The sequence below is a fragment of the Panthera uncia genome (assembly GCF_023721935.1).
Source record: "Panthera uncia isolate 11264 chromosome B3 unlocalized genomic scaffold, Puncia_PCG_1.0 HiC_scaffold_1, whole genome shotgun sequence".
In the NCBI taxonomy this organism is placed as follows: Eukaryota; Metazoa; Chordata; class Mammalia; order Carnivora; family Felidae; genus Panthera; species Panthera uncia.
This window is the reverse complement of record NW_026057582.1, coordinates 61,460,940-61,485,900: the sequence shown is the minus strand read 5'-3', so window position 1 is coordinate 61,485,900 and position 24,961 is coordinate 61,460,940. Positions and strand designations below refer to the sequence as shown.

Here is a 24,961-nt window from a genome sequence, read left to right as displayed (position 1 = left end):
CTCCTTCAGATATCACTTAACTTTTTCTCTAGTTATACTTAAGTATTTCAGAGAAGTGTAAACAAAATTTACCTTTCAGTCTCTCATTTTACGGGTATTTTGGCTAGACTGTCATCCATGTTAGGAATGGAATATGCAGCATGAGCCGTACATCTTAAAATCTATTTGACAAACCTTTGAAGCATACTACAAGGCTGTTTGGTTTTACAAGTGCAGAAACCAAGATCTGGGAGGGTGACTGCCCAAAACGCAGCTGCTGCATGGCTGCCCCGGGATCCCCAAGGCCAAGCTCCAGGTGCAGGTACGAGGCATGACGTCACCGGTGGTGCCAGGCGGCGGCTCCGAGAGCTGCGGACGTGGGCTGGGCCGGAAGCGGTGCTGCTGGCGGCCCTCCTCGCTCCGCCCCACGCGAGCTGGTCGCTGAGTCGCCCAGGCCGCGGTCTGCGAAGCCGGAGTGGGGGGCGAGGCGCCGGCCGGCCCCGCCCCTCAGGCGGGTCCCACCCATCAAGGCAGCCCCACTCCTCCTGCCTTGGCGTGGCCGGGCGCGGCGCGAGGTGGGCGCTGCCGGTGAGTGCCAGTTCGTGACGGCCGGCTCGGTCCGCGCCTGGGTGGGGAGGCGGAGAATGGAAATGGGCTTATCGGCCATTACGTTCTATCTTGCCAGCGCCAGCAGCCCTGTAGCGGTGACAACGATGGACCCGGAGCCTCTGAGCCGTGCGGAGGGAGAAGCAGTAGGAGCCTCTGGAGCTGCGGCCGCCGCGACGTTCAGGGAATCGACTCGGCAGGTAGGTGGGGCCGGCGAGGGAGGTGGCGGCGCGGAGGCTGGGGCTAGGAGAGACTAGCCGAGAGAAGACAGCCCTCGTCCGCCGGCTGCCCTCTTTGGCCTGCCCGGTGTTGTGTTCCTCCGAGCAGGCCGCCCGCCGGAGGTGCGTTTCGGGGTTCGTCCTCACGGTATCCTCGCCTCTGCCCAAAGGCACCGGCTTGGGGCAAGGGGCGAACGCCTCGCCACAGCAGGGCGTCCCTCACCAACCCTTTCCGCTGGCAGCTCTGCAGACTGTGGGGGGCTCCCGGGGGTGCTATTCCTGCTTGGGGTCTGCGAGCGAGGAACGAAGGCGTGGCTCCGAAAGGCTGTCCTTAGAGTAGCTGGAAGCCAGGTGACGGCGGCTTCAGACACTTCTCTGCCTCTCCTTGTGCAAGCGCCTGAGTTGTCTTGTTTGTGCCCTTTGGTTAGCTAATAGCAACTATGTGCTGAGCGTTTACAGGCTTTCTTTCACTTAATCCTGATAACTTCTGCATGATGTGGGCGTTATCCCCATTTCACTCGCGGGGTAACTAAGGCTCGGAGCTGCCCAATAGAAGCATAATGGGAGCCACATTTTCTAGTAGCCATTACTTAAAAAGTAAAAAGAAATTTTAATTTTTAATTGTATATTATTAATATTTTATTAACCTAATTTAACAAAAAACTTAAATATGTAATTAATGTGAAAGTTAACAATGAGATATTTTACGTTCTTTTTGGTACAAGGCTTAGGAATCCTGCGTGTGTTTTAGACCTACTGCACGTCTAAGTTTGGGCTATCCTCATTTTAAGGGAGCATTAGCCACATGTGGCTAGTGGTTACTGTGTTGGACAGAAGTTTAGAGAGGTAAGGTCTGGAGGTTTGTTTTGTTTTCAGTTTGATAGTTTAAAGTAGTAGTTTAGGGGAGCCTAACTGGCTCAGCTGGTGGAGCATCCAACTCCATCTCAAGATGGTGAGTTCAAGCCCCACTTTGGGTGTGGAGCCTACTTTAAGAAAAATAATAAAGTGTCCCTTTATTAAAAAAAAATAAAGTAAGGGGCGCCTGGGTGGCTCTGTCGGTTAAGCGTCTGACTTCGGCTCAGGTCATGATCTCGCGGTCCGTGAGTTCGAGCCCCGCGTCAGGCTCTGTGCTGACAGCTCGGAGCCTGGAGCCTGTTTCGGATTCTGTGTCTCCCTCTCTCTCTGCTCCTCCCCTGTTCATGCTCTGTCTCTCTCTGTCTCAAAAATAAATAAACGTTAAAAAAAAATTAAAAAAAAATAAATAAAGTAATAGTTTAGGAACTTTGGCCAAGTAAAACTAATGAAGAAATTGTTTCACCTGGAACTAGCTTATTAGTACAGTGTGGGCCATTAAGAACCTCGAGTTGCTCCTATGTAGAAATCTTTCCACCTTCAGTGGAAATGAAGCTTTTTGGGTAGCTTCAGTTTTGAGACTAACCACCACCTGAATGTTAGTAAGACATTTCCCCCAAACTACAGTTTCCTAGGGAATAGTGCGTGAATGCGAGTGTAGCTTCTTGTAGTATAGAACGTAGTTTGCATGAACAAAAACTTTTCTCCATACTAGTTTTTATATGGAATTTCTTGTTTTTCTCCAACTTGAGAAGGAGAAAAGTCATCAGCAAGAAGGAATTCAGGGGCAACACTAATTGATTAGGGAGCCTCTTTTCATTTTCACTAGAGACCTGTTGCTGACAGGTACATGTGAACTGGACCTTTAAGTCTGTAGTGTTCGATATATTTTCATTTGGTTTTTCCTTCTGTTGTTATCATTGTTTTCATCACTGCTTCAAGCTTTGAATTACTCTAATAGCAAAGTAAACATACCTGTATTGATTTATCAGCTAAATATTGTTTGAAGAGAGGCTCTTTGTTTTTTGGTGTAGTGATATTATATTATTTTCAGATTCCTGGTTGAAACATAATAAATATCTAAACAGTAAAGGAGGCTGTTGAACAAAAAGTAGGAAGTCATAAGAATACCCCCATCGCCAGTATCTCACATTCACTTTCACCAAAAGTAAGTTTCTGTTGTGATCATTCCGAGATTTCCTATGCATATATAGTCTCTTCTGCATTAAACATAAATAGGTTCATACTATACAAACTGTTTTCTGACTTTCCCTTTTTTGCTCTCTCATTCACATTCCTGAAACAGAAACATCTCTGGGAACCCCAGATCTATGCCTTTGAGCATATTTAGAGCAAAGAGGCCCAAGTGGGGACTTGGGTGGAAGGAGAGCCTCCTGTCCTTGATCAGTTGTCTGAACTGAGAAATTCTAAATGCAGTGTAGGGAAAGGAGTAAGAAATAGGAGCTTGGCTCTGTGTTTAGAATTTCACCTCAAATCAGGCCATTCAGTACCTGTTGTGATATCCTATCAGGCAGGTTCTTTGACTAGACTTTTAACCAAAATCTGAGCCTCAATATTATTAAAGGAGTGAAAATTTTAGTGCTACACATTCATTTTTGTAGCACCTCTGATACCAAGAACTTATGATGTGCTAGGAACTATCTAGTGAAGGATACACACTGTGCCTACTTCCATGTTGCTACCTAGTTGGGGACGGTGACACAGAATAAATTCCATGATGTGCAGTACATGTTTTAAAGAAGTTCTTGGTGCTATGAGACTGTATAAAAAGAAAATTGCCGTTAAAATCAGGCCCCGAGGAACTAGATAAGTAAATTTACAGTCTAGTCTGGTTAACTATAAAATGTGAATTGACAATGCATCTATTAATTTCCTGATGTTAGGAACCTCTTTTTTCGGATCTTTGGAATTTGTTAAAATGGAATTTGTATTATGGACTGTGAAATTTTTCTTACGAAGAGGTTTATTGTTTATCAGTAAAAAAGAAACATTTGCAAAATTCAGAGAATAACTTTCATTTATAATTGTTGGGAATTTTGCACCAGACTATTTTCATTTTCTGGTTGGTTTTACTCATCAATGCCTCCCTTCACTGTTCCCCCTTTCTTTTTCCCTAGAGGTTGGAATCACATGTCATAAACTGTCTTTCACAGGTTTTTTTACTTGCCACTCTCGTTCCTTAAGATGAAGGGTTGACCAAACTATAGCCTATGGGCCAGATTCCCACTAGCCACTATATAAAGTTTTTTTGGAACACAGCTGTACCCATTTATTATGTATTGTCCATGGCTGCTTTCACAGAGTTGAGTAGCTGTGATAGAAGCTATATGGCCTGCAGAACCTAAAATATTTACCATCTGACCTTTACAGAAAAGGTTTGCTTATTCCTGTTTAAGAAGATAAACCTAAAACTTGGGTTTTATTGTATCAAAAATTAATATTAAATTTTTAAAAGGAAGCCATTAGATAAAAGTCTCTTTAATAAAAATCTTTATATGAAATGTTACTAGAGCAAATAAAATGCCATTTTTAATTCTATATTGTGTGTAGAGAATATTACTCAAAGTTTTGTTTAAACTTAACCTCGGTGTTGGAATGAAAAATAGGAATCATGTTTCAGCCTTCACCTTTGCAGGTTTTAAAAAATCTTTTGGAGGGAATATTGCCAAGAGTCACAGCTAATGGAGATAGTAGCTAAGTTTATACTAACTGTTATGAACCAGCCAGAATGTTTTGATGTATTCAAGTTGTCCAAGGAAGGAAGGTAAAGTAGTTGAGCCAATGAGAGATATGCCTTCTCCTTTGCCTTTATCTAAGAAAGGAAAAATTAAGCCGATGAGAAATTACCAGAGGGAGCAGTGAGAAGCTGCTTCTGCTCTAATGGGAGTGGAATGGGACATGGTGATGTGCTGTGAAAGGTCTCAGCTCTGTCTACCGACGGGGACTGTTGCTTTGGCATCAGATCCATCCAGATAGTGTGATGACTGGAGATATAACCCAACTCCTCTGACTTTCCCTTGCTTGTGAAGGGATCCGCAGAGCTGAGTAATGGTTCGGAAGGAAATATTGACATCAGAACACCTATAAACCAAATCTTATTTCAAGGGGAAAAATGAAATTGAGTAGGAATGGCTCACTGTGCCTAGGGACCAGGTAAACCTGGTGGACCATTTGTTGTCCATTTTGTTTGTGGACATAATAAATGGGCTGGTCTTCCTTTATTAAGGTCCAGGATTTGTTTGAACCTTCAAGACAGGGTAGGGAGAATTGTGGCTTTTGTTTTTTCAGGTTAATCCAAAGATAGCCCCTGCTCTCAAGATTTTCATGATCTCAGTTCACTGTACAGGAGTTGTAGATGCTGTCAGTGATGTCTTCGTGTGTCTTGGAGCAACGTATGTGTTCTTTGAGTTGGTTATAGCTGGATTCAGATCCTGGCTAATGACTAAACTTACCTTTGGGAAGTGAAGAACAGAGAGGCCATATATTTTTTCGAAGAAGGAACTTAGAGGATTAGAGAAAATAATGCAAAAGTAAAGTTACTTACATTTGTATAACTGGGCAGTTCTAGTCCACTATTTTTATCAGTATAATCCCATCTCTGCAACTGCAGTTCAAAGAATTTTCCTGTTGGTTGAACAACATTCATGGTTTTAAATTGTTTGGTCGTATATACAAGTGTAAGACTCCTTATAGAGGACGAAATTTTTGAACTCTGGACTATTCTACAGAATCCCACCAATGTGGACTCTAATCGTGGCAGTCCTGTAGTCCTATATCATTTTGTTTGTTTAGTCATAAAATTATATCAGTAATACATGAACATATTCTCATCACAAAACAAAGAAAACAACAAAATACAAAAAAAGAATAACAGGCCCCCTTGACTACTCCCTTGCCTCAACCTCTGCCCCTGTCTTAGTACCTGTCCCTAGGAGTAACCACTTGCCAGATTTTTCTTCACAATTGCACTGGCCTTTTTGAAATATTCTAGTAAGGAGATGAAATAAAGCCTTTCTTAGGAGTTTAAACTTGAGGCAAGATGACAGTGAAAAACCTTGTCCTCTCCCACAATGTGCATTTACTCTGAGTTTGGAACATGGCTATATATGTGAGGTAAAATTAGTATTTCCCTGGAATGAAATTTGAGTGTAATGAGAATTCCATACACACTGTTATACTGAAATTTGTAAAATCCTTTTACTATCAGGAAAACTGTTGTCATCTATACATTATTGACTAAGAAATATGGAAATTTAGAGATAGAACACTTATGGCCTGTTTTCCAGATTTGGTTTACAAATGAGTTTTATTTGGACTGCACAGTTTAAAATTTTTTTTCGGTTTGAATGTCTTCATGGGGGATGCTTTCAACCCAGGGTCTACCCTTCCCTATATAGTTTTGCTCACTTTTGGTACCAGTTGGTGTTAAAAAGCATTTTAATTAGGAACTTTGGGGTAAAGGAGAGATACAGAGTTAAGTTATACTAGTTTTGTTTTGCCCACACATAGCTAAGCCCAAATCCAGAGATGTAGAATTCTCTGCCATGAACTGTTATTTTATTTTATGTCTCTACTGTATGTATATGTGCATCTATATGATTTTCCTTTGATATTGTACATTAATCCATAATTAGCATTATTCTTTAAATGAGTGAAGTCCAGAGTATCTTCACATATTATATAGCATTGGAATTGCTATGACTTGAAGTGCAGTGCTTGATTTCTTAGCTGTTGACTTCAAGAACGTTTATTGGTTAAGTTCTATTTTTTACCCTCAGTAGTGAGTGTGCATGTGTTTGCTTTATTATTCATTAAACTCCACATTTATGCTGACACTCTTGTGTGTATGTGACCTCTTTTAAAAAAACATTTAAGGATTGGTTTATGTTTCTTAATTCCCTACAATACAGCAACTAAGAATCTTTTCGCCATTTGAAAGATTAACCTCACTTGAAACTCATTATCTTATTATTGACATTAGATGAATAGTGAAAGAGGCTTTGAAAATGTAGAACTCGGAGTCATAGGAAAAAAGAAGAAAGTCCCGAGGAGAGTCATCCACTTTGTGAGTGGTGAAACAATGGAAGAATACAGCACAGATGAAGATGAAGTTGATGGCCTGGAGAAGAAAGACGTTTTGCCTACTGTTGACCCGGTAAGTTTGATACTTCTGTCAGTGGTTTTTAAAATTGATTTGTTTCCCCTTAAACATTGAATGGAAGGGGCCTTTTGAGATTTAAATTAACTATATATTGATTATCAAATTATACATTATGATTTTGGTAGAAAATAGTATTTTTACAAATATGGATGGAAATATTTCCTGCATTTCAGTAGTCTGAAATCGTTTGAGTGTCAGAATTCTTTGTCAGTGTGGCTAGGTTTCTTTAAGAGTTATCTTACTAAAGAGTGTTTGAATTCCAGTCCCTTTGAATTAAGGACTATAATAGTTTCCACCTAAAACTTAGGATTTGTCAGTTCTTTTTTATATTGCCTCAAAGTTTAAGTAGAAGATGGGAGTGTACAGGGATGCCTGGGTGGCTCAGTTGGTTAAGCATCCGACTTTGGCTCAGGTCATGATCTCATGGTTCGTGGGTTCAAGCCTATGGCAGGCTCTGTGCTGATAGCTCAGCGTCTGGAGCCTGCTTTGGATTCTGTGTCTTCCTCTCTTTCTGCCCCTTTCCAGCTTATGCTCGCGCTCGCTCTCTCTCTCTCTCTCTCTCTCAAAAATAAATAAACATTAAAAAAAATTAAAAAGAAAAGAACATGGGAGTGAATAGTTCTTAATTTTATGTGCCTTATCAGCTAAATTTAAGAATTTCTAAATTATACATGATGTACTATAAAATTATAGGACTAGCTGTATATTCTTAAAAAGGAGTGTTGTCCTTCTAAGTAGGTTTTTGAGAGTTTAGTTGATCAATATTTACTGACTTTCTAATGGGTTCTCTTTCAGGCACTGTTGATACAGCAATGGGTACATAAATTTCTATTACATGCTAGTGGGCAGACAGATAATAAATACATACTATAATTATTAGACTGAAAATTGCTATAAAGAAAATAAACCAGGATAGCAAGATAGAGAATTATTAATTTGTATTTGATTTTAAAAATGTTATTACTAGTTTTTTATTAGATTCCACTCTTCATAAATTTTGGTTATTAAAAAAACATCAGATCCAGAGTCTCTACTATAGAATATATTCAAAGGACCGTGCAGTATACTCTGATGGCATTTCCAAATGCATGCAAAACATTGCAGAGGTGTTTCATGCAATGGGAGAATTGTTGGAATAAGTGTTTTTTTTTCATTTAAATTAATTTGAAGGGGTGGGGTGCCTGGGTGGCTCAGTCAGTTAAGCGTCCAACTTCGGCTCAGGTCACTATCTCGCGGTCCGTGAGTTCGAGCCCCGCGTCAGGCTCCGGGCTGATGGCTCAGATCTGGAGCCTGCTTCCGATTCTGTGTCTCCTTCTCTCTCTGCCCCTCCCCCATTCATGCTCTGTCTCTCTCTGTCTCAAAAATAAATAAATGTTAAAAAAAAAAAATTAAAAAAAAAATAAATTAATTTGAAGGGATTCTTATTTATATACATTGTGTATATATGTATGAATTTAATTTAATTTAATTTTTATGTTTATTTATTTTGAGAGAGAGAGAGCATGAGTGGGTAAGGAGCAGAGGGAAGGGGAGAGAGAATCTAAAGCAGGTTCCGTGCTGTCAGCATGGTGCCCGACGTGGGGCTCACAGACGGTGAGATAATGACCTGAGCTGAAATCAAGAGTTGGCCACTTAGCTGACTGAGCTGCCCAGGTTCCCCTTAAAAGTCATTGTCTCAAAAGTTGCTCTCTACTTACAAAGAAACTGATAATAAAAGCATTGCGTAGAAACGAATGCATTCTTACTACTTTCCTAAAGATTAACTCTTTTTTAAAAAAGCTTTATTGAAGTGTGCCTGTGTGGCACAGTCAGTTGAGTGTCCAGCTCTTGATTTCAGCTCAGATCATAATCCTGTGGTCATGGGATCAAGCCCCACATTGGGCTCCACACTGAGCGTGGAGCCTGCTTAAGATCTCTCCCTCCCTCCCTCTCTCTCCCCTCTCTCTCCCCTCTCTCTCACTTTCTCTCCCTCTTTCTCTCCCTCTGCCCCTCAACCCTTACTCTCTCTCTCTCTCTAAAAAAAAAAAAAAAAAGGAAATAAAAGCTTTATTGAAATACAGTTCACTTGGCATACAATTCACTGATATAAAGTTACAGTGACCTGGCATTTATTTATTTATTTAAATGTTTTATTTATTTTTGAGAGGAAGTGCACAAACAGGGAAGGGGCAGAGAGACAGAGAGAGGATCTCAAGCAGGTTCCGTGTTGTCAGCATGGAGCTCAAACTTACAAAGCAAACCATGAGATTATGACCTGAGCCAAGATCAAGAGTTGGACACTTAATCAACTGAGCCACTGAGGTGCCCCAGGTCTTTGATCTATTTTGAGTTAATTTTTGTATATGGTTTGAGGTAAGGGTCTAACTTCATTATTTTGCATGTGGTTTTCCATTTTTCTCATTCTTTTCTCATTGTATGATCTTAGTATTCTTGTCAAATTTGATCATAGAATGTGGTTTTATTTCTAGACCCTCAGTTCTCCTCCACTGATATATGTATATATGTCTTTCCTTGTGCCAGTACCACACTGTCTGGGTTACTGTTGCCTTATAGCGAATTTTGAAGTTGAAGGCATTGAGACTTTCTACTTTGTCCTTTTTCTCCCAAGATTGTTTTGACTATTCTGGGCCCCTTTCAATTCCATATGAATTTTAGAATCAGCTTGTCAGTTTCTGCAAAGAAGTTAGCTAGGGATTATGTTGAATCTGTAGATAAATTTTAGAGCATTGATGTCTTAAGACTTTTGATTCATGAATCTTTAACTTCTTTAGATCTCCCTTAATTTTTTTCTATACTGTTTTGTAATTTTCAGAGTATAAGTTTTATACTTCATTCTTAAATTTATTTCTAAGTGTTTTTTTTTTGTTTTTTTTTTTTTGATGCTACTGTAAGTGGAATTGTTTTCTTCCAGTTTTCTTCTCTTCCAATCTGGATGCTTTTTATTTGATGTTCTTGCCTAATTACCCTAGCTAGAACCTGCATTACAATGTTGAATAGAAGTGCTGAGAAGTGGCCATTCTCATCTTGTTCTAAATCTTGCGTGAAACTGTTCCATCTTTTACGGTTAAATATGATGTAGCCATGAGTGTTCTGTAGATTCCCTTTATCAGTTTGAAGAACCTCCCTCTATTCTTAGGCTTTTTTTTTTTTTTTTAAATCATGATGCAGCCTTAAATTTTGTAAAATGCTTTTTCTGCATCAATTGGGATGGTTTTGAGATTTTTGTTCTTTATTCTATTGGTATAGTGATATTAATTGATTTTTTGGATGCTAAACAAGCCTTACATTCTTAGGATAAAACCCACTTGATCATTGTATATAATTATTTTTATATGTTCCTGATTTGGTTTGCTGGTAATTACTGTGAATTTTTGCACCCATATTCATAGAAAATACAGGTCTGTAATTTTCTTGTAAGGTCTTTGTCTGGTTTTAGTACCAGAGTAATACTGGCCTCCTAAAATGAGTTGGGAACTGTTGCCACTCCTGGTTTTTTGGCGGGGGAGTAGGGTGGAAGAGTTTGTAAGAATTGGTATTCTTTTATTTTTTTTTAAGTTTATTTATTTATTTTGAGAGAAAGCAGGGAAGGGACAGGGAGAGAGGGAGAGAGAGAATCCCAAGCAGACTCTGTGCTGTCAGTGCAGAACCTGATGTGGGGCTCGATCTCATGAACTGTGAGATCGTGACCTGAACCGAAATCGAGTCTGATGCTTAACTGACTGAGCCACCCAGGTGCCCCCAGAGTTGGTATTAATTCTTATTTAAATGTTTGGTAGACTTTGCCTGTGAAGCTGCCTAGGCTTTTCATTGTGTCTGGTTTTTTTGTTTTTGTTTTGTTTTTGTTTTTTTTAAAGTTTATTTATTTTGAGAGAGGGAAAGAGTGCAAGTGGGAGAGTGGCAGAGAGGAGGGGGAGGGAATTCCAAGCAGCTCCACTGACAGTGCAGAGGATGACTTGGGGCTTGATCCCATGAACTGTGGAGTCATGACCTGAGCCAAAATTAAGAGTTGGACGCTTAACCGACTAAGCCACCTGGGCACCCTGTGTATAGTTTTTTTTTTATTATTATTACAAAATTGTCTTCTTTCTTTTTAAGTCCATTGTGGCAGTTCTGTTTATTTCTTATAGGTAAGTTATCTAATTTGTTGTCATGCAGTTGTTCACAGTATTCCTTTATAGTTTTTTCTGTTTTTTTCATTTCTGATTCTAGTAATTTGGGTCTTCCTTTTTCTTGGTCAGTCTAACAAAAGATTGATCAATTTTGTTGATATTTTCCAAGAATGAGCATTTGGTTTCATTGATTTTCTCTTTTATTTTTTTTTCTCCATTTCATTAGTTTTCACTCTGGTCTTTATTATTTCCTTCCATCTGCTTGCTGTAGGTCTAGTTTGCCCTACTTTCTCCAGTGTCTTGAGGTGGAAGGTTAGGTTATCTTCTTTCTTAATTAGCTATGAACTTCCCCTTCTAAAAAAAATTATTTTGGAGAGAATGTGTGAGCAGGGGAGAAGGGCAGAGGGAGAGAGAGACAGAATCTTAAGTAGGCTCCATGCTCAGCCTGGAGCCTGACACGGGGCTCAATCCCATGACCCTGGGATCATGACCTGAGCCAAAATCAAGAGTTGGTCATCCAACTGACTAAACCACCCAGGCGCCCCTGAAATTCCCTTTTAGAACTGTTTTAATTACGTCTCATAAATTTTGTGTGTTACATCTTCATTTTCTTTCATCTCAAAGTATTTTCTCTTTGACCTATTGGTTTTTTAAGAATATGTTATTTATTTGCCACATATTTCTTTTTTTTTTAACTACTTTTTTTTTTTAAGTTTATTTATTTTTGAGAGGGGGGAGACAGAGAGAGAGAGAAAGAGAAAGCATGCAGGAGGGTTAGAGGGAGAGAGGGAGGCGGAGAATCTGAAGCATGCTCTGTGCCATTAGCTGATTGCGGAGCTCGAATCCACTGACCATGAGGTCATGACCTGAGCTGAAATCAAGAGCCAGTTGCTTAACCCACTGAGTCACCTAGGCGCCTCTATTTCCCCCATGTTTCTTAAATTTTCACATTTTTTTTTCTTTCTTGATTTCTAATTTCACCCCCATGTGGTTGGAGAACATACCTTGTATTCTTTCTCTCCTTTTAAACCTATGGAAGTTTGTTTTATGGATATCAGCATCTGGTCTGTCGTGGAGAATGTTCTGTACATACTTGAGAAAAATGTATATTCTGTTGTTGTTAGGTGGTGTGTTCTATAGATATGTTAGGTCTGGTTGGTTCATAATGTTTTTCAAGTCTTCAATTTCCTTGTTGATCTGCCTGATTGTCCTATTCATTATTCAAAATGGGGTGTTGTCTCCAGGTGTTATTGTTGAGTTGTCTATTCCCTTCATTTCTGTCAGTTTTTGTTGAGTCCCTCTTCTGAATTTTTCATTTTAGTTATTACACTTTTCAACTACAGAATTTCTATCTGGTTCTCATTAATAATTTTCATTTTTTTATTGATTTTGTCTTTTTTTTAAAAAAAAATTTTTTTTAACGTTTATTTATTTTTGAGACAGAGGGAGACAGAGCATGAACAGGGGAGGGGCAGAGAGAGAGGGAGACACAGAATCTGAAACAGGCTCCAGGCTCTGAGCTGTCAGCACAGAGCCCAACGCGGGGCTCGAACTCATGGACCATGAGATCATAACCTGAGCCAAAGTCGGACGCTTAACCGACCAAGCCACCCAGGCGCTCCTGATTTTGTCTTTTTGATGCAACATTGTTATTCCTTCCTTTATTTCTTTAATTATGGTTTCTGTTACTTTGATGTTTTTTTTGTTAAATCCAACATCTAGTCACTCATGGGTAGTTTCTGTTGCCTGCTTTTCTTCCTGTGTACAGAGTATACTTCTCTGTTTCTTTGCATGACTCTTAGTTTTTTGTTGGAAATTGTACATTTTAGATAACATATTGCAACAACTCTGGGTACTGCCCCTTGCCTTCTCCCTCTCCTCCCTCCCACCCAGTCTTATTATTTGCTTGTGTTTTTGTTTTGTTTTGTTCTGTTTAGTGACTGTTGGATTATTTTAGTGAAGTCTGTCTCCTCCCCATGTCCTGTTCTCTGCTACAAACTAGCTCCTAAAAAAAAAAAAAAAAAAAAAAAAAAAAAAAAAAAAAGGGGGGGGTGCCTGGGTGGCTCAGTCGGTTGAGTGTCTGACTTCGGCTTAGGTCATGATCTCACAGCTCATGAGTTCAAACCCCATGTCGGGCTCTGTGCTGACAGCTCAGAGCCCGGAGTCTGCTTCGGATTCTGTGTCTCCCTCTTTCGCTGTGCCCCTCCCTCATTCATGTCCTGTCTCTCAAGAATAAATAAAACATTTAAAAACATTAAAAAAAAAAACTAGCTGGCCTATAGTTTAGCCTGCATCTTTATGGACTCTAAGAACTTCCTCTCAATTACCTTTCACCATAATCTCTACTGATTTTGAGAGCACCCTTTGGGCTTGAACTTTTCCAGCTCTGTTGCAAATGAAGTCAGTTCCTTTGGGAAAAGATTAGGAACTATCTGTTTTATGGCTTATTCTCCTGGGCAAAATCTCTTAACCAGAGCTCTGAAGTTGGTGGTAGGGACAGTGGTGCATTTCTGAGTGACACACCTACTTTAAGAGCTGACTGCTTGGTGGAGGTGAGGAGCCTTAGATCTTTTTGGTTTTTTTCACTGCTTCATGAACCGGGCCTATCAGTGCCCCAATATTCTTAGTGGCACCATGCCCATGGTATAGCCTCCATTCCATGAATGGGGGCTGACAGAAGGAATCCCCTACCTGTCAACTGCATTTACCTGGAACTTAGTCTCAGTAATAGGTGGCTTGTGGGCAGGATCAGAAATGCTGATTGATGGCCTATCATGCAATATTTGTCCTTCTGAGACTGGCTTATTTTATTAGCATAATGTCCTCAGTTTCATCTAGGTTGTTGTATATGATAAGATTCCCTTCTTTTTTACGGTGAATTTTTCAATTATATGTATACACCACAATTTCTTTATCCATTCATTTGTCAGTGGACATTTAGGTGTTTCCACATCTTAGCTGTTGTGAATAATGCTACAGTGAAGATGGGAGTGGAAATAACTCTTCAAGGTTCAGATTTCAGTTCTTTTGGGTAAATGCCAATATTGTAAATGGGAAAAACAGCAGGATAGAGAAAGTATGACAGTGTTGTAAAAAACATACACACTTAGGAAAAGACTGAGAAAATATACTAAAATATTAATGATAATTATTTACAGGTAGTGGAAAAATGGGTGGCTTAGATGTTCTTTATATTTTGCCCCATTTTCTAAGTATTATACAGTAAATAAGCATTACTTTTGTAATCTAAAAATAAGTTGTTCAGTCCCAAAATTTGTATGGAACCACAAAAGACTCCCAATACCCAAAGTAATGTTGAAAAAGAAAACCAAAGCTGGAGGCATCAAATCCGAGACTTTAACCTGTATTACAAAGCTGTAATCATCAAGACAGTACGGTACTGGCACAACAACAGACATATAAATCAATGAAATAGAATAGGAAACCCAGAATGGACCCACAGATATATGGCCAATGAATCTTCAACAAAGCAGGAAAGAGTATCCAGTGGAAAAAAGACAGTCTCTTTAGTAAATGGTGCTAGGAGAACTGGACAGCAACATGCAGCAGAATGAATGTGGACCACTTTTACACCATACACAAAAGTAAATTCAAAATGGATGAAAGACCTAATTGTGAGACAGGAAAGCATCAAAATCCTAGAAGGGGAAAACAGGAAGCAACTGCTTTGACCTCGGCCACAGCAACTTCTTACTTGACATGCCTCTGGAGGAGGCAAGGGAAATAAAAGCAAAAATGAACTATTGGGACCTCATCAAGATAAAAAGCTTTTGCACAGCTGGGGTGCCTGGGTGGCTCAGTCAGTTAAACGTCTGACTACAGCTCGGGTCATGATCTTATGGTTCGTGAGTTCGAGCCCTACATCAGGCTCTGGGCTGTGGAGCCTGCTTTGGATTCTGTGTCTCCCTCTGCCCCTCCCCTGCTCGCTCTCTCTCTCTCTCTCTCTCTCTCTCTCAGAAAATGAATAAAACACTAAAAAAAAAATCTAAAAAAAACCAAAAAACTTCTGCACTGCAAAGGAAACAACAAAACTAAAAGGCAACTGACAGAATGGGAGAAGATGTTTGCAAATGACATATCAGATAAAGGGTTGTATCCAAAATCTATAAAGAATTTATCGAACTCAACACCCAAAGAACAAATAATCCACTGAAGAAATGGGCAGAAGACATGAATAGACACTTTTCCAAAGAAGACATCCGGATGGCTAACAGACACATGAAAAGATGCTCAACATCGCTCATACCAGGGAAATACAAATCAAAACCACAATGAGATATCACCTCACACCTGTCGGAGTGGCTAAAAATAACAATTCAGGAAACAACATGTTGGTGAGGATGTGGAGAAAGGGTAACCCTCTTTCACTGTTGGTGGGAATGCAAACTGGTACAGCCACTCTGGAAAACAGTATGGAGGTTCCTCAAAAAGTTAAAAATAGAATTACCCTACAACCCAGCAATTGCACTACTAGATATTTATCCAAAGGTTACAAAAATGCTGATTCAAAAGGCTACATGAACCCCAATGTTTATAGGAGCACTATCAACAAATAGCCAAATTATGGAAAAAGCCCAAATGTCCGTTAACTGATGAATGGATAAAGAAGACGTGGTATATATATACAATGGAATACCGCTCAGTGATGAAAAAGAATGAAATCTTGCCATTTGCAACAATGTGGTTGGAACTGGAGGGTATTAAGCTAAGTGAAATAAGTCAGAGAAAGACATCACATGATTTCACTCATATGTGGAATTTGAGAATCTTAACAGATGAACATAGGGCAAGGGAAGGAAAAATAAGGTATAAACAGAGAGGGAGGCAAACCATAAGAGACTCCTAATAGAACAAACTGAGGGTTGATGGGGGTGGGGAAAATGGGTGATGGGCATTAAGGAAGGCACTTATTAGGATGAGTACTGGGTGTTATATGTAAGTGGTGAATCACTGGATTCTACTGAACCAAGACTACACTGAATGTTAACTAATTTGAGAATAAAAAACAAATAAAACATTTAAAAAATAATAAAAAATAAAAAATAAGTTTAAAAACCAAAAAGATAGCAAGTCTTAATAGTTCTCTATTAAGGAAGAGATGGATACTTTATTCAGGAAGAGATTGATACTTAAATTTTTGTAGAAAAAATGAATCAGCTTGAGTTTGCATCATAAACTGGAAGTCTTGAAGACCAAGATCTAGTCCATTTTACTTATTACTGGGATGGTGGTGGCGGTAGCGATGCTGGCAGTAGTGGCAAGGTTCCATTGTAGGCTCTTGAGTCATCTGTCCTTTTGATTCAGTGAGGTCAGTGCCTAAACAAAGAGCCCTATACGTTAATTCTGTATAATTGTGTGTGATGATAGATGTTATTCGGGGATCCTTATCCGGTTCCTGAGCTCTGGAGCAGGTTTGACTTTTTGGTAGTCACCAACCACATGGTTATTAGCAATTGTTCTCTCTAGAAACAACCACAGGAGAATTGGTCCACTTAGAAATATATGCTTTCCTTCAAAAGCCTGCTTAATCCCTTTCTAAGTAGTTTCTTGGCCCTACCATTATAATGTGTTATAGAAACTGGTTCCATTCCCTAGATTACTGCACTGTCCCATTTGTTGGAAGGACTATAAGGTAAACATGAAGGGGGGCCTGGGTGGCGCAGTCGGCTGAGCATCTGACTTCGGCTCAGGTCGTGATCTCGCAGTCTGTGAGTTCAAGCCCTGCGTCGGGCTCTGTGCTGACAGCTCAGAGCCTGGAGCCTGCTTCGAATTCTGTGTCTTCCTCTCTCTTCCCTTCCCCACTTGCTCTCTCTTTCTCTCTCTCTCTCTCTCTCTCCCAAAAATAAGCATAAAAAAAAAAAAAGGTAAACATTAAGATGAGAGCATCTTAAACAGAGTCCCTAAAATAACCCTTATCCTCAAATAATAGAGATGCTTCCTGCTCTGAATGTAGAAGATATACATATATTAGATTTGATTGAGGAAAACATAAATATACAGTATTTTCTTAGTTGAATGTATTTGCTTGGACACTCATTCTTGTGTAAATAGAAGTGGAGGAGCTAACTCACTTCTGTGTCTTTCCAAGAATCCTGTCACAGAAATTCGCTTACCTACTTTTCATGAGAAGATTGTGTTATATGTTTCCCCCTTTTCTCTTTAGTTCGTCTACCCCGTTACAGATATTCCTGTGTTTGCTGTTTTAATACCCTTATAATCATGAACATATCTTAGCTAAGAATGTTATCTTTTTTCTCCTTCCTGGAAACAGTATTAAAATAATAATAATAATTGTTATTTGATTGATTGCTCTCTACTTCCTTTTGGTAAACAAAAATATTGGTATAGTGAAGCATGCTTATATCACTGATTTCATGCACAGAGGCAAACTGTCATCTGTGTGCCAAGCTTCACAGAAGTATTCTGTGGGAAGTGCAGCATCAAGATTAACAATGGAATTGTACAATGTAGATTGCATTCTACCATTGGTCCTATAAATATACAGTCAGCTTGTCTTGGGCTATATGGTCTAGTCCCTTTATAACCTTTAAAGAAACAAAAACTCATCTTGTTGCTTATTGATCATTTATTTTCCCACCATTGAAAGTTCATTTGATATACCCTTATTCTGCTTCATTTATCTGAATCTTAATTTGCCTACTGTATCATAAAGTATGTTGTACTGTATGATTTAAAAAATTTTTTTGAATTAATTTATTTTTAAATTTACATCCAAGTTAGTTAGTATATAGTGCAACAGTGATTTCAGGAGTAGATTCCTTAATGGCCCTTACCCATTTAGCCCATCCCCCCTCCCACAACCCCTCCAGCAACCCTCTGTTTGTTCTCCATATTTAAGCATCTCTTATGTTTTGTCCCCCTTTCTGTTTTTATATTATTTTTGCTTCCCTTCCCTTATGTTCATCTGTTTTGTATCTTAAAGTCCTCATATGAGTGAAGCCATATGATATTTGTCTTTCTCGTACTGACTAATTTCGCTTAGCATAATATCCTCCAGTTCCAACCAGGTGGTTGCAAATGGCAAGATTTCATTCTTTTTCATTGCCAAGTAATACTCCATTGTATATGTGTATATCACATCTTCTTTATCCATTCATCCATCGATGGACATTCAGGCTCTTTCCATACTTTAGCTGTTGTTGATAGTGCTGCTATAAAAATTGGGGTGCATGTGCCCCTTCAAAACAGCATACCTGTATCCCTTGGATAAATACCTAGTAGTACAATTGCTCGGTCATAGGGTAGTTCTGTTTTTAATTTTTTTTTTTTAATTTTTTTTTTTAACGTTTATTTATTTTTGAGACAGGGAGAGACAGAACATGAATGGGGGAGGGTCAGAGAGAGAGGAAGACACAGAATCTGAAACAGGCTCCAGGCTCTGAGCTGTTAGCACAGAGCCCGACGTGGGGCTCAAACTCACAGACCGTGAGATCATGACCTGAGCCAGAGTCAGACGCTTAACCGACTGAGCCACCCAGGCGCCCCTCTGTTTTTAATTTTTTGAGGAACCTCCATACTGTTTTCCAGAGTGACTTCACGAGTTTGCATTCCCATGTACTGTATGATTTCTTAAGGTCCCTTTCTATTTATTGCATCATCTCTCTGATACTGTGCTTATCAATAATAAAGACAACAAAACAGCAAGACAGGAGAAAGGCTATAGATTGTCAATTCATAAATAATCAAGACTATGACTTACCAACTCCATTTTTAGGGGCTGCTGCTTTTTTTGGTTATTCCATGGGTTTAAGGTGGTGGTAGTTAAATGGGTAAATATAAAATGTCTTTGTAGAATTCTGTCTATAAAACTTTTAAATTTTTAGTTGCATTGTAGTCTATAGTACTATTTATAGAATGTTTTATGTGCCAACCAAGTATTTGATTACTTCATTCTGGCCTAAATATACAGAATGAGTTTAGGTATGAATGTTGCTAACCTGACTTCTTGTTGCAGACAAAACTTACCTGGGGCCCCTACTTATGGTTTTACATGCTTCGAGCTGCCACATCAACCCTTTCAGGTACTACTTTTCTGTTTGAGTATTGTATAACTATTATAATATGCTCCAAAAACAGGAGCTTTCCCAAATGGGGTGTCTCCAAAGTGAAGGAGAAACAATAGGGAGGTAATTACTTTGCTTTCAGCAGTTAGCTAGCATTGGAAGATGTTAATCTAATCTTCAGCTCCTGGTTGTGTTTTTTTTTTTTTTTTAAAGAACTGAAAAATGGCTTTATTATTTTATTTTATATTAATTTTTGTGTTTTTGAAACTTAGTTCTGTCAGCAGCTATTTTGCTATTTTGTTACATGATTTCCTACTGATACTGTTGTCATTCTGACTGCTTATTCTAGAGCCTGTAGTTACAATTCATTTATATTTTAATTTCATTAATATTTCATATCTTAAGTTGATCTGTAACTAAGTCATATTTGAAGGAAATGAATTATCACCTTATGACTTAATCATGCTAACTTTAAACATAGGTTTTAAATCATAAAGCTTTCCTCTGTTTCCAGTTTTAACTCCCTCATAGCTTCTGTCATTTTCTGCTTTTTACTAGAGCTAATTTTGAACAGTAATTCATACAAGAAACGTTTACTGAACACTTGATATACCTACACAGTGTGGTGTAATGAAAAGAACATGAGCTTTACATTCAGACCTGGATTACATTTTGGATGTGCTTCATCTGCCCTTCTGAGTCTAACCTTTCACAGTGCCTGGCATGTGGCAGGCACTCAGTGAGTGTTAGAGAACAAGCCCTCCCTCTCCTACAGCCTAATGGTGTCCCAACTCTCTAAGAGTATATGTTTTTCTTTAAAAAATAGACACATAATAGATAATTATAATACATGGTGATATGGGTTATAATTAGAGGTGTAAGGAGAGTGTTGTTAGGAACCCAGAAGGAGCCACTGCTGCCTCTTGGGGAAATCAAGGAAGATACACAGAAGAGATGTATTAAGTGTTCATAATCTCCCTGAGGGCAGAGACTGTAACTTTTGTATTTTTACAGTGTCTTGCACATAGAAAATACTTAAGAAAAGTTTATGGAATTGTGTAAGTCATCTAACTTTTGTATCCTTAGTGTGTGACTTTCTTGGAGAGAAGATTGCATCTGTTTTGGGCATCAGCACCCCTAAATACCAATATGCCATTGATGAGTATTACCGGATGAAGAAGGAGGTGTGTCTCCTTTTTACATTTTTTTCATTCAGTTCGGTTTACTGTGGACTTCATGGGTTGTATAATGAGCATATATATCGTCCTTAGCTGCCCAAAAGAGAGCTCCCTTAGGATAGGCATTTCATTCTAGCATTATTAATTTATCAACTTAGATATTTTTAATTTATGTATTTTTTAATACTGAAATTTCTCTAGGATCTTGGTGTGAAACTAAGCTAGATTTCATTGTGCTAGGTGTTATGTGAGGTGTTATTTAATGTTCATACATCTCTCTTTGGATTATTTTTCCAATTTTAAGATGAGCAAATAAGACTTAGTCTCTATACTTAGGATATATAGACGTGGAGGGTTAGGTGCACAGAAAATTACAAGTATTAGAAATGTGTAAGTGCCAGTTGTTAAGGCACAAAGAGGTGAAGCAATTTTGTCTGCAAATGTAGTGAGGTCTTAGGGTGGGGGTAAAATGGGTTGAGCCTTAAGGAATGAGAAAAGTTTAGCTCTCAAGAGCATGGGCTGAAGAACCAAAGGGTCTGAATTCGAGTTTTGACTCTGCCACTTCTAACTTTGTAACCTTGAGCAAGATGCTTAACATCTGTAAAGCCTCAGTTTCTTTTTTTTTTAATTTTTAAAAATGTTTATTGATGTTTTGAGAGAGGAAAACAGAGTGTGAGTGGGGGGAGGGGCAGAGAGAAGGAAACACAGAATCCGCGGCAGGTTCCAGGCTCTGAGCTGTCAGCACAGAGCCCAGTGCAAGCTCGAACTTGTGAACTGGGAGATCACAACTTGAGCCAAAGTCAGGCGCTTAACTGACTGAGCCACCCAGTTGCCGCATGTAAGCCTCAGTTTCTTCATCTTAATAATCAGAAGTGTGACATCCATGTTCAGGGTTGCTCTACGGATTAAATGAGTTAATATGTAAAATGCTTAGAAAAAGCACCCAATGTATATAGATGAGCATGGGATAAATATTGGAATCTTTTATTATTTTCCTTCAAGCAAATGGGGACAGCAGCTCAGCTAAAGCTAGAATGTAGAGGCATGAAGAGAAGTCATGTATCTGGAGAAGTGGCAAGAATAGTACTTTGTCACTGGAGCAGAGTGCAACGGGAGAGTGCCTAAGGCAGCTTACTTTATATTTGTTATATGGTTTCAAAAATGTTTTATGAACACATGAGTGTTTTTAGCACTACCAGCCTTGTTTACAGCCTCATTACCTCATCTGGACTATTAAAGAGTCCTAAGTGTTCTCTTTTTCTTATTTTCTCTCAAGCAAGCTCTAGAGTGATCTTGACAGGTTACTTATTCTGTACTGACTACCCATATTGTGTTGACTGATACAATTGCCACTTCCTCCATGAATTTAGTAGTTCTGGAACTAGAAATTACTTACTGTCTAAATCTCTATAGTGCTTATTCCTTTCTGTCTTAATACTCTTTTTACATGTCTTAACTTCCCTCCTAGATTGTAAACTTCTTGAGGGCAGTGACTGCCTTATCTGTATACAAGCTGCTTACAGAAGCATTAACCATGTTATACCATTTAGTGAATAGACCACCCTATTCCACTGAATAGGCTGATATCCTATAATTGAAGTGATACAGTATTTAGCAATTAAAAAAATTTTTTTAATGTTTATTCTTGAGAGAGAGCATGAGTGGGGGAGGGGCAGAGAGAGAGAGGGAGACACAGAATCTGAAGCAGGCTGCAGGCTCTGAGCTGTCAGCACAGAGCCTGATGCAGGGCTCGAACTCATGAACCATGAGACCTGACCTCAGCTGAAGTCAGACACTTCTTCAGCTGGCTGAACCACCCAGGCACCTCTAGCAATTTTTTAATTTAGATTAGAATCTGAAAAGATACAGCCTTTGTCAAAGTTAATTCAGGTCCCATCTAAGGGAAGCAGTGCTGTACCGTGTTTTAAAAATAACATCACTTTCTTTAAAATGTCATATAATAGTTTCCATTTCAGTTTGGGAACAGGGGACAGGGAGGTAAGTCTTGTCTTAATTTGACCAAACTGAATTGGACATGACACTAATGTTTTAGTTTAAAAAAAACAAACGCACAAGTAGTTGAAAGCAGGGGAACAAATATTTCTTCTGGGCATTTACATTTCAACAATTCTTGATATTTCCTCTTTTTAGGAAGAAGAAGAAGAAGAAGAAAACAGGATGTCTGAAGAAGCAGAAAGACAGTACCAGCAGAGTAAACTGCAAGCTGATTCCATTGTCCAGACGGATCAACCAGAAACAGGGGCATCCAGTTCATTTGTGAATCTCAATTTTGAAATGGAGGCAGACTGTGAAGTAATTATGGAAAACAAACAAAATCCAGTCTCTGTCCCACCGTAGAATGAAATGACTATCAACCTTCAAACTCTAGGGTTTTTATAATACCAGGAACTTTCACATTCTTTATTCAGTGGGACTTAATACAATTATTTATATTTTAAATTATTATCTGGAAAGGGAGAAATGTTTCTTTATTCTTAGGCTCTATCTAGCAAAAGCCAGATCTGAAATTTGGGCATTTATATTATGCTTTTACTGTATGTCAAATTAGTGCTTTGGTTTTAAAATATTCTTAAAAAAAATAAGGACATTCTAGAGCCGTAATTGCCAATTAAGAGTTAAATTATCAAACATGTCTGTTATTTGTGTTTGTAAGAAAAAAAATAGTTAAATTACTGATTAAGACTAATTGGAGCTGATCTTCCTGGTCTCAGATTAAAATGAGGACTTTCCCCCATAGATTTTCTCATGTTGTCTTACATTTATACATCTAACCATTAATTTCATACTAAGGATGGTTTACCGTGTGTAATAAAAGGAGCAAGACAAAAGCACTTCGATTTTTCTTTCCTTGAGAATATTTTATGAAAAGATGATAACACCAATTTTAAGATGGGTTTACTTTTTTTAATGCAGGTTACTACTTAATCTTTTTCTTTTTCAGTACTCAAATAACTAGCTTTGAAAATTATGTTAAAAACACTAGTTGTGGGATGAATTTATTAACGTGTTTGTATTCAAGTGGTAACACCTAGTGATTATCCACATGGCATCCTGGTTTTGTCACTCAGTGGACCCTGAATGCTTCCTATGGGATAAGTCCTTGCAGGGAGGTGGGTGGAGTAAGGGATAGATGAAGACTTAACCCTTCAGGGGTCCACTGTTGAATATTGTATAAGGTGCCATGGTAGCATAGTGGTGACTGGTTATTACCTCTTCAAAGTAACAACAGTAAAGTGGACAATTTACTTAACCCAGGTATGATCATCTCTCTAGAGTCCGCTGTGCTATTGGCAAAACTTACAAAAGTATAATATGAAACTGATTTTGAAAATATTCCTAAGTATGTGCTCATAATCTTACAGATATCTGTATGACTGATTTACAACTAAATGTGGGTAAGGAAGAATGTGTGGAGTATTTCAGAAACGCTGCTCTTAAAAGCTTTTTCACAAACTTAAAGCTTTCAGAGATTAATGGTTGTTCAAAACAGCATTAAGCTTTCAGTCTTAAATATTTTTATATAAAATATGGCTTCAGAGAAACTCTAACATAGGGTACAGTGGGCCTGTTAAGGAAATCTTTTATCAGTGAACACGAACATCTGGCCATTAAGTTCTTCAACTAAAATTTGAAGGATTTAGGAAAGATAATTTTTCATCTGGAATCTTCAGTTACAAGGATTTGTGGTATGGTACTTCATGGTATATGATGGTAATTTTTTGGTCATGGGTGTAAACTCTTTAGTAAAGGATTAATCTTCAGATTATGTAATTAATGTCACCATAAATTTTAGTTTACCAGCAACGCTAAAATATGTTAACCTGACCTCCTCCAATTTGTTTTAAACTTCATTTGAGATAGGACCTCTAACTCAGATATTTATTGGTTTATCCAGTGAAGGCATGCATATCTAAAGATGATCTCAATCTTCTCTCTTGAAAGGCACTAGATCTGAAAGTTTACCTAGAAACTCTTCTGATTGTAGTAGAAGGAAGATGAATTATGAAGGTTTTGTTTCTTAAATTTCACTTTCTCTACTTGTCCAACAGTGGCCAGTTTGTAATGTTTATATAGTTATTCACTGTGCCTTAAATTTTTATATACTTATGCAAACTATAAAATTTCCCAGAAATGCATTAAATGGTTTTGTCTTATTTTTAAGCCTCTTTCACTTTTCCTTCCTTTTCAACTCTTTTTATAATTACTATTTCCTTTGGATCATAGTTCATGGTATTTTGCCCTCTTCTAATCTTTCTTCTCATAAACAAACTAAACACAGGACAGTATAATTGAGAATCTTTACACTGAGTTAATTTCTCTAACAAAATCCTTAATGAAATGGGGTTAAGTTTTGTACAATGTAACCCTGGTACTGGTTAATAAAGCTAGACAGATTTTTAAAAATACAATAGTGTTTTTAGTTGAAATATTAACTTGAATACTTTTTATTGAAACATCCTAAAAAGAAACATCACGTCCAAAGACTTCTAACCCAGAAATGAAATGGCTCTCTTCTAATGAATGGGTAAGTTTATAATCTCTGATACACTTAATGCTTTAGAAGACTCAAGGTTAAGTGACCACATATAAATAAATTATCCCTCAAATATGCAAATTCTTAATGTCTAATGTCAGAAATATCCCATGAAAACTTCATTTCTGAAGATGATATAGGTTTAAAGTGGACTCCTACCTTTACCAAATCACACTTGCCTTATTTGAGCTAAGTGGAACCAGAATTTACTACCTCCTAAAACATTTCATCCTATTG

The 24,961-nt window shown here is 38.3% G+C and overlaps 1 protein-coding gene across 2 annotated transcripts; it reads left to right on the top strand.

Annotated features, from left to right (window-relative positions):
- Nucleotides 1-483: 483 nt before the first annotated feature.
- On the top strand, nt 484-24,911 carry FAM177A1 (family with sequence similarity 177 member A1). Of its 2 annotated transcripts, XM_049612905.1 has the most exons (6): nt 484-567; nt 665-785; nt 6,658-6,831; nt 18,943-19,009; nt 20,078-20,175; nt 22,321-24,911. In XM_049612905.1, exons 2-6 carry the CDS (start codon nt 693-695, stop codon nt 22,525-22,527), a joined length of 639 nt encoding a protein of 212 aa, XP_049468862.1. In that variant the 5' UTR covers nt 484-567; nt 665-692; the 3' UTR covers nt 22,528-24,911. The 2 variants fall into 2 exon arrangements, with proteins under 2 accessions (XP_049468862.1, XP_049468861.1); XM_049612904.1 differs by lacking the exon at nt 484-567 and having other exon boundaries at nt 609-785.
- Nucleotides 24,912-24,961: the final 50 nt, after the last annotated feature.

Excerpts from the sequence above, each read along its gene's own strand:
- FAM177A1 (XM_049612904.1), top strand. The coding sequence starts at position 624 with ATGGAAATGGGCTTATCGGCCATTACGTTCTATCTTGCCAGCGCCAGC. Across the intron at positions 786-6,657 it reads TCAGGGAATCGACTCGGCAG|ATGAATAGTGAAAGAGGCTT; the intron begins GTAGGTGGGGCC and ends TATTGACATTAG. Across the intron at positions 20,176-22,320 it reads ATTACCGGATGAAGAAGGAG|GAAGAAGAAGAAGAAGAAGA; the intron begins GTGTGTCTCCTT and ends TCCTCTTTTTAG.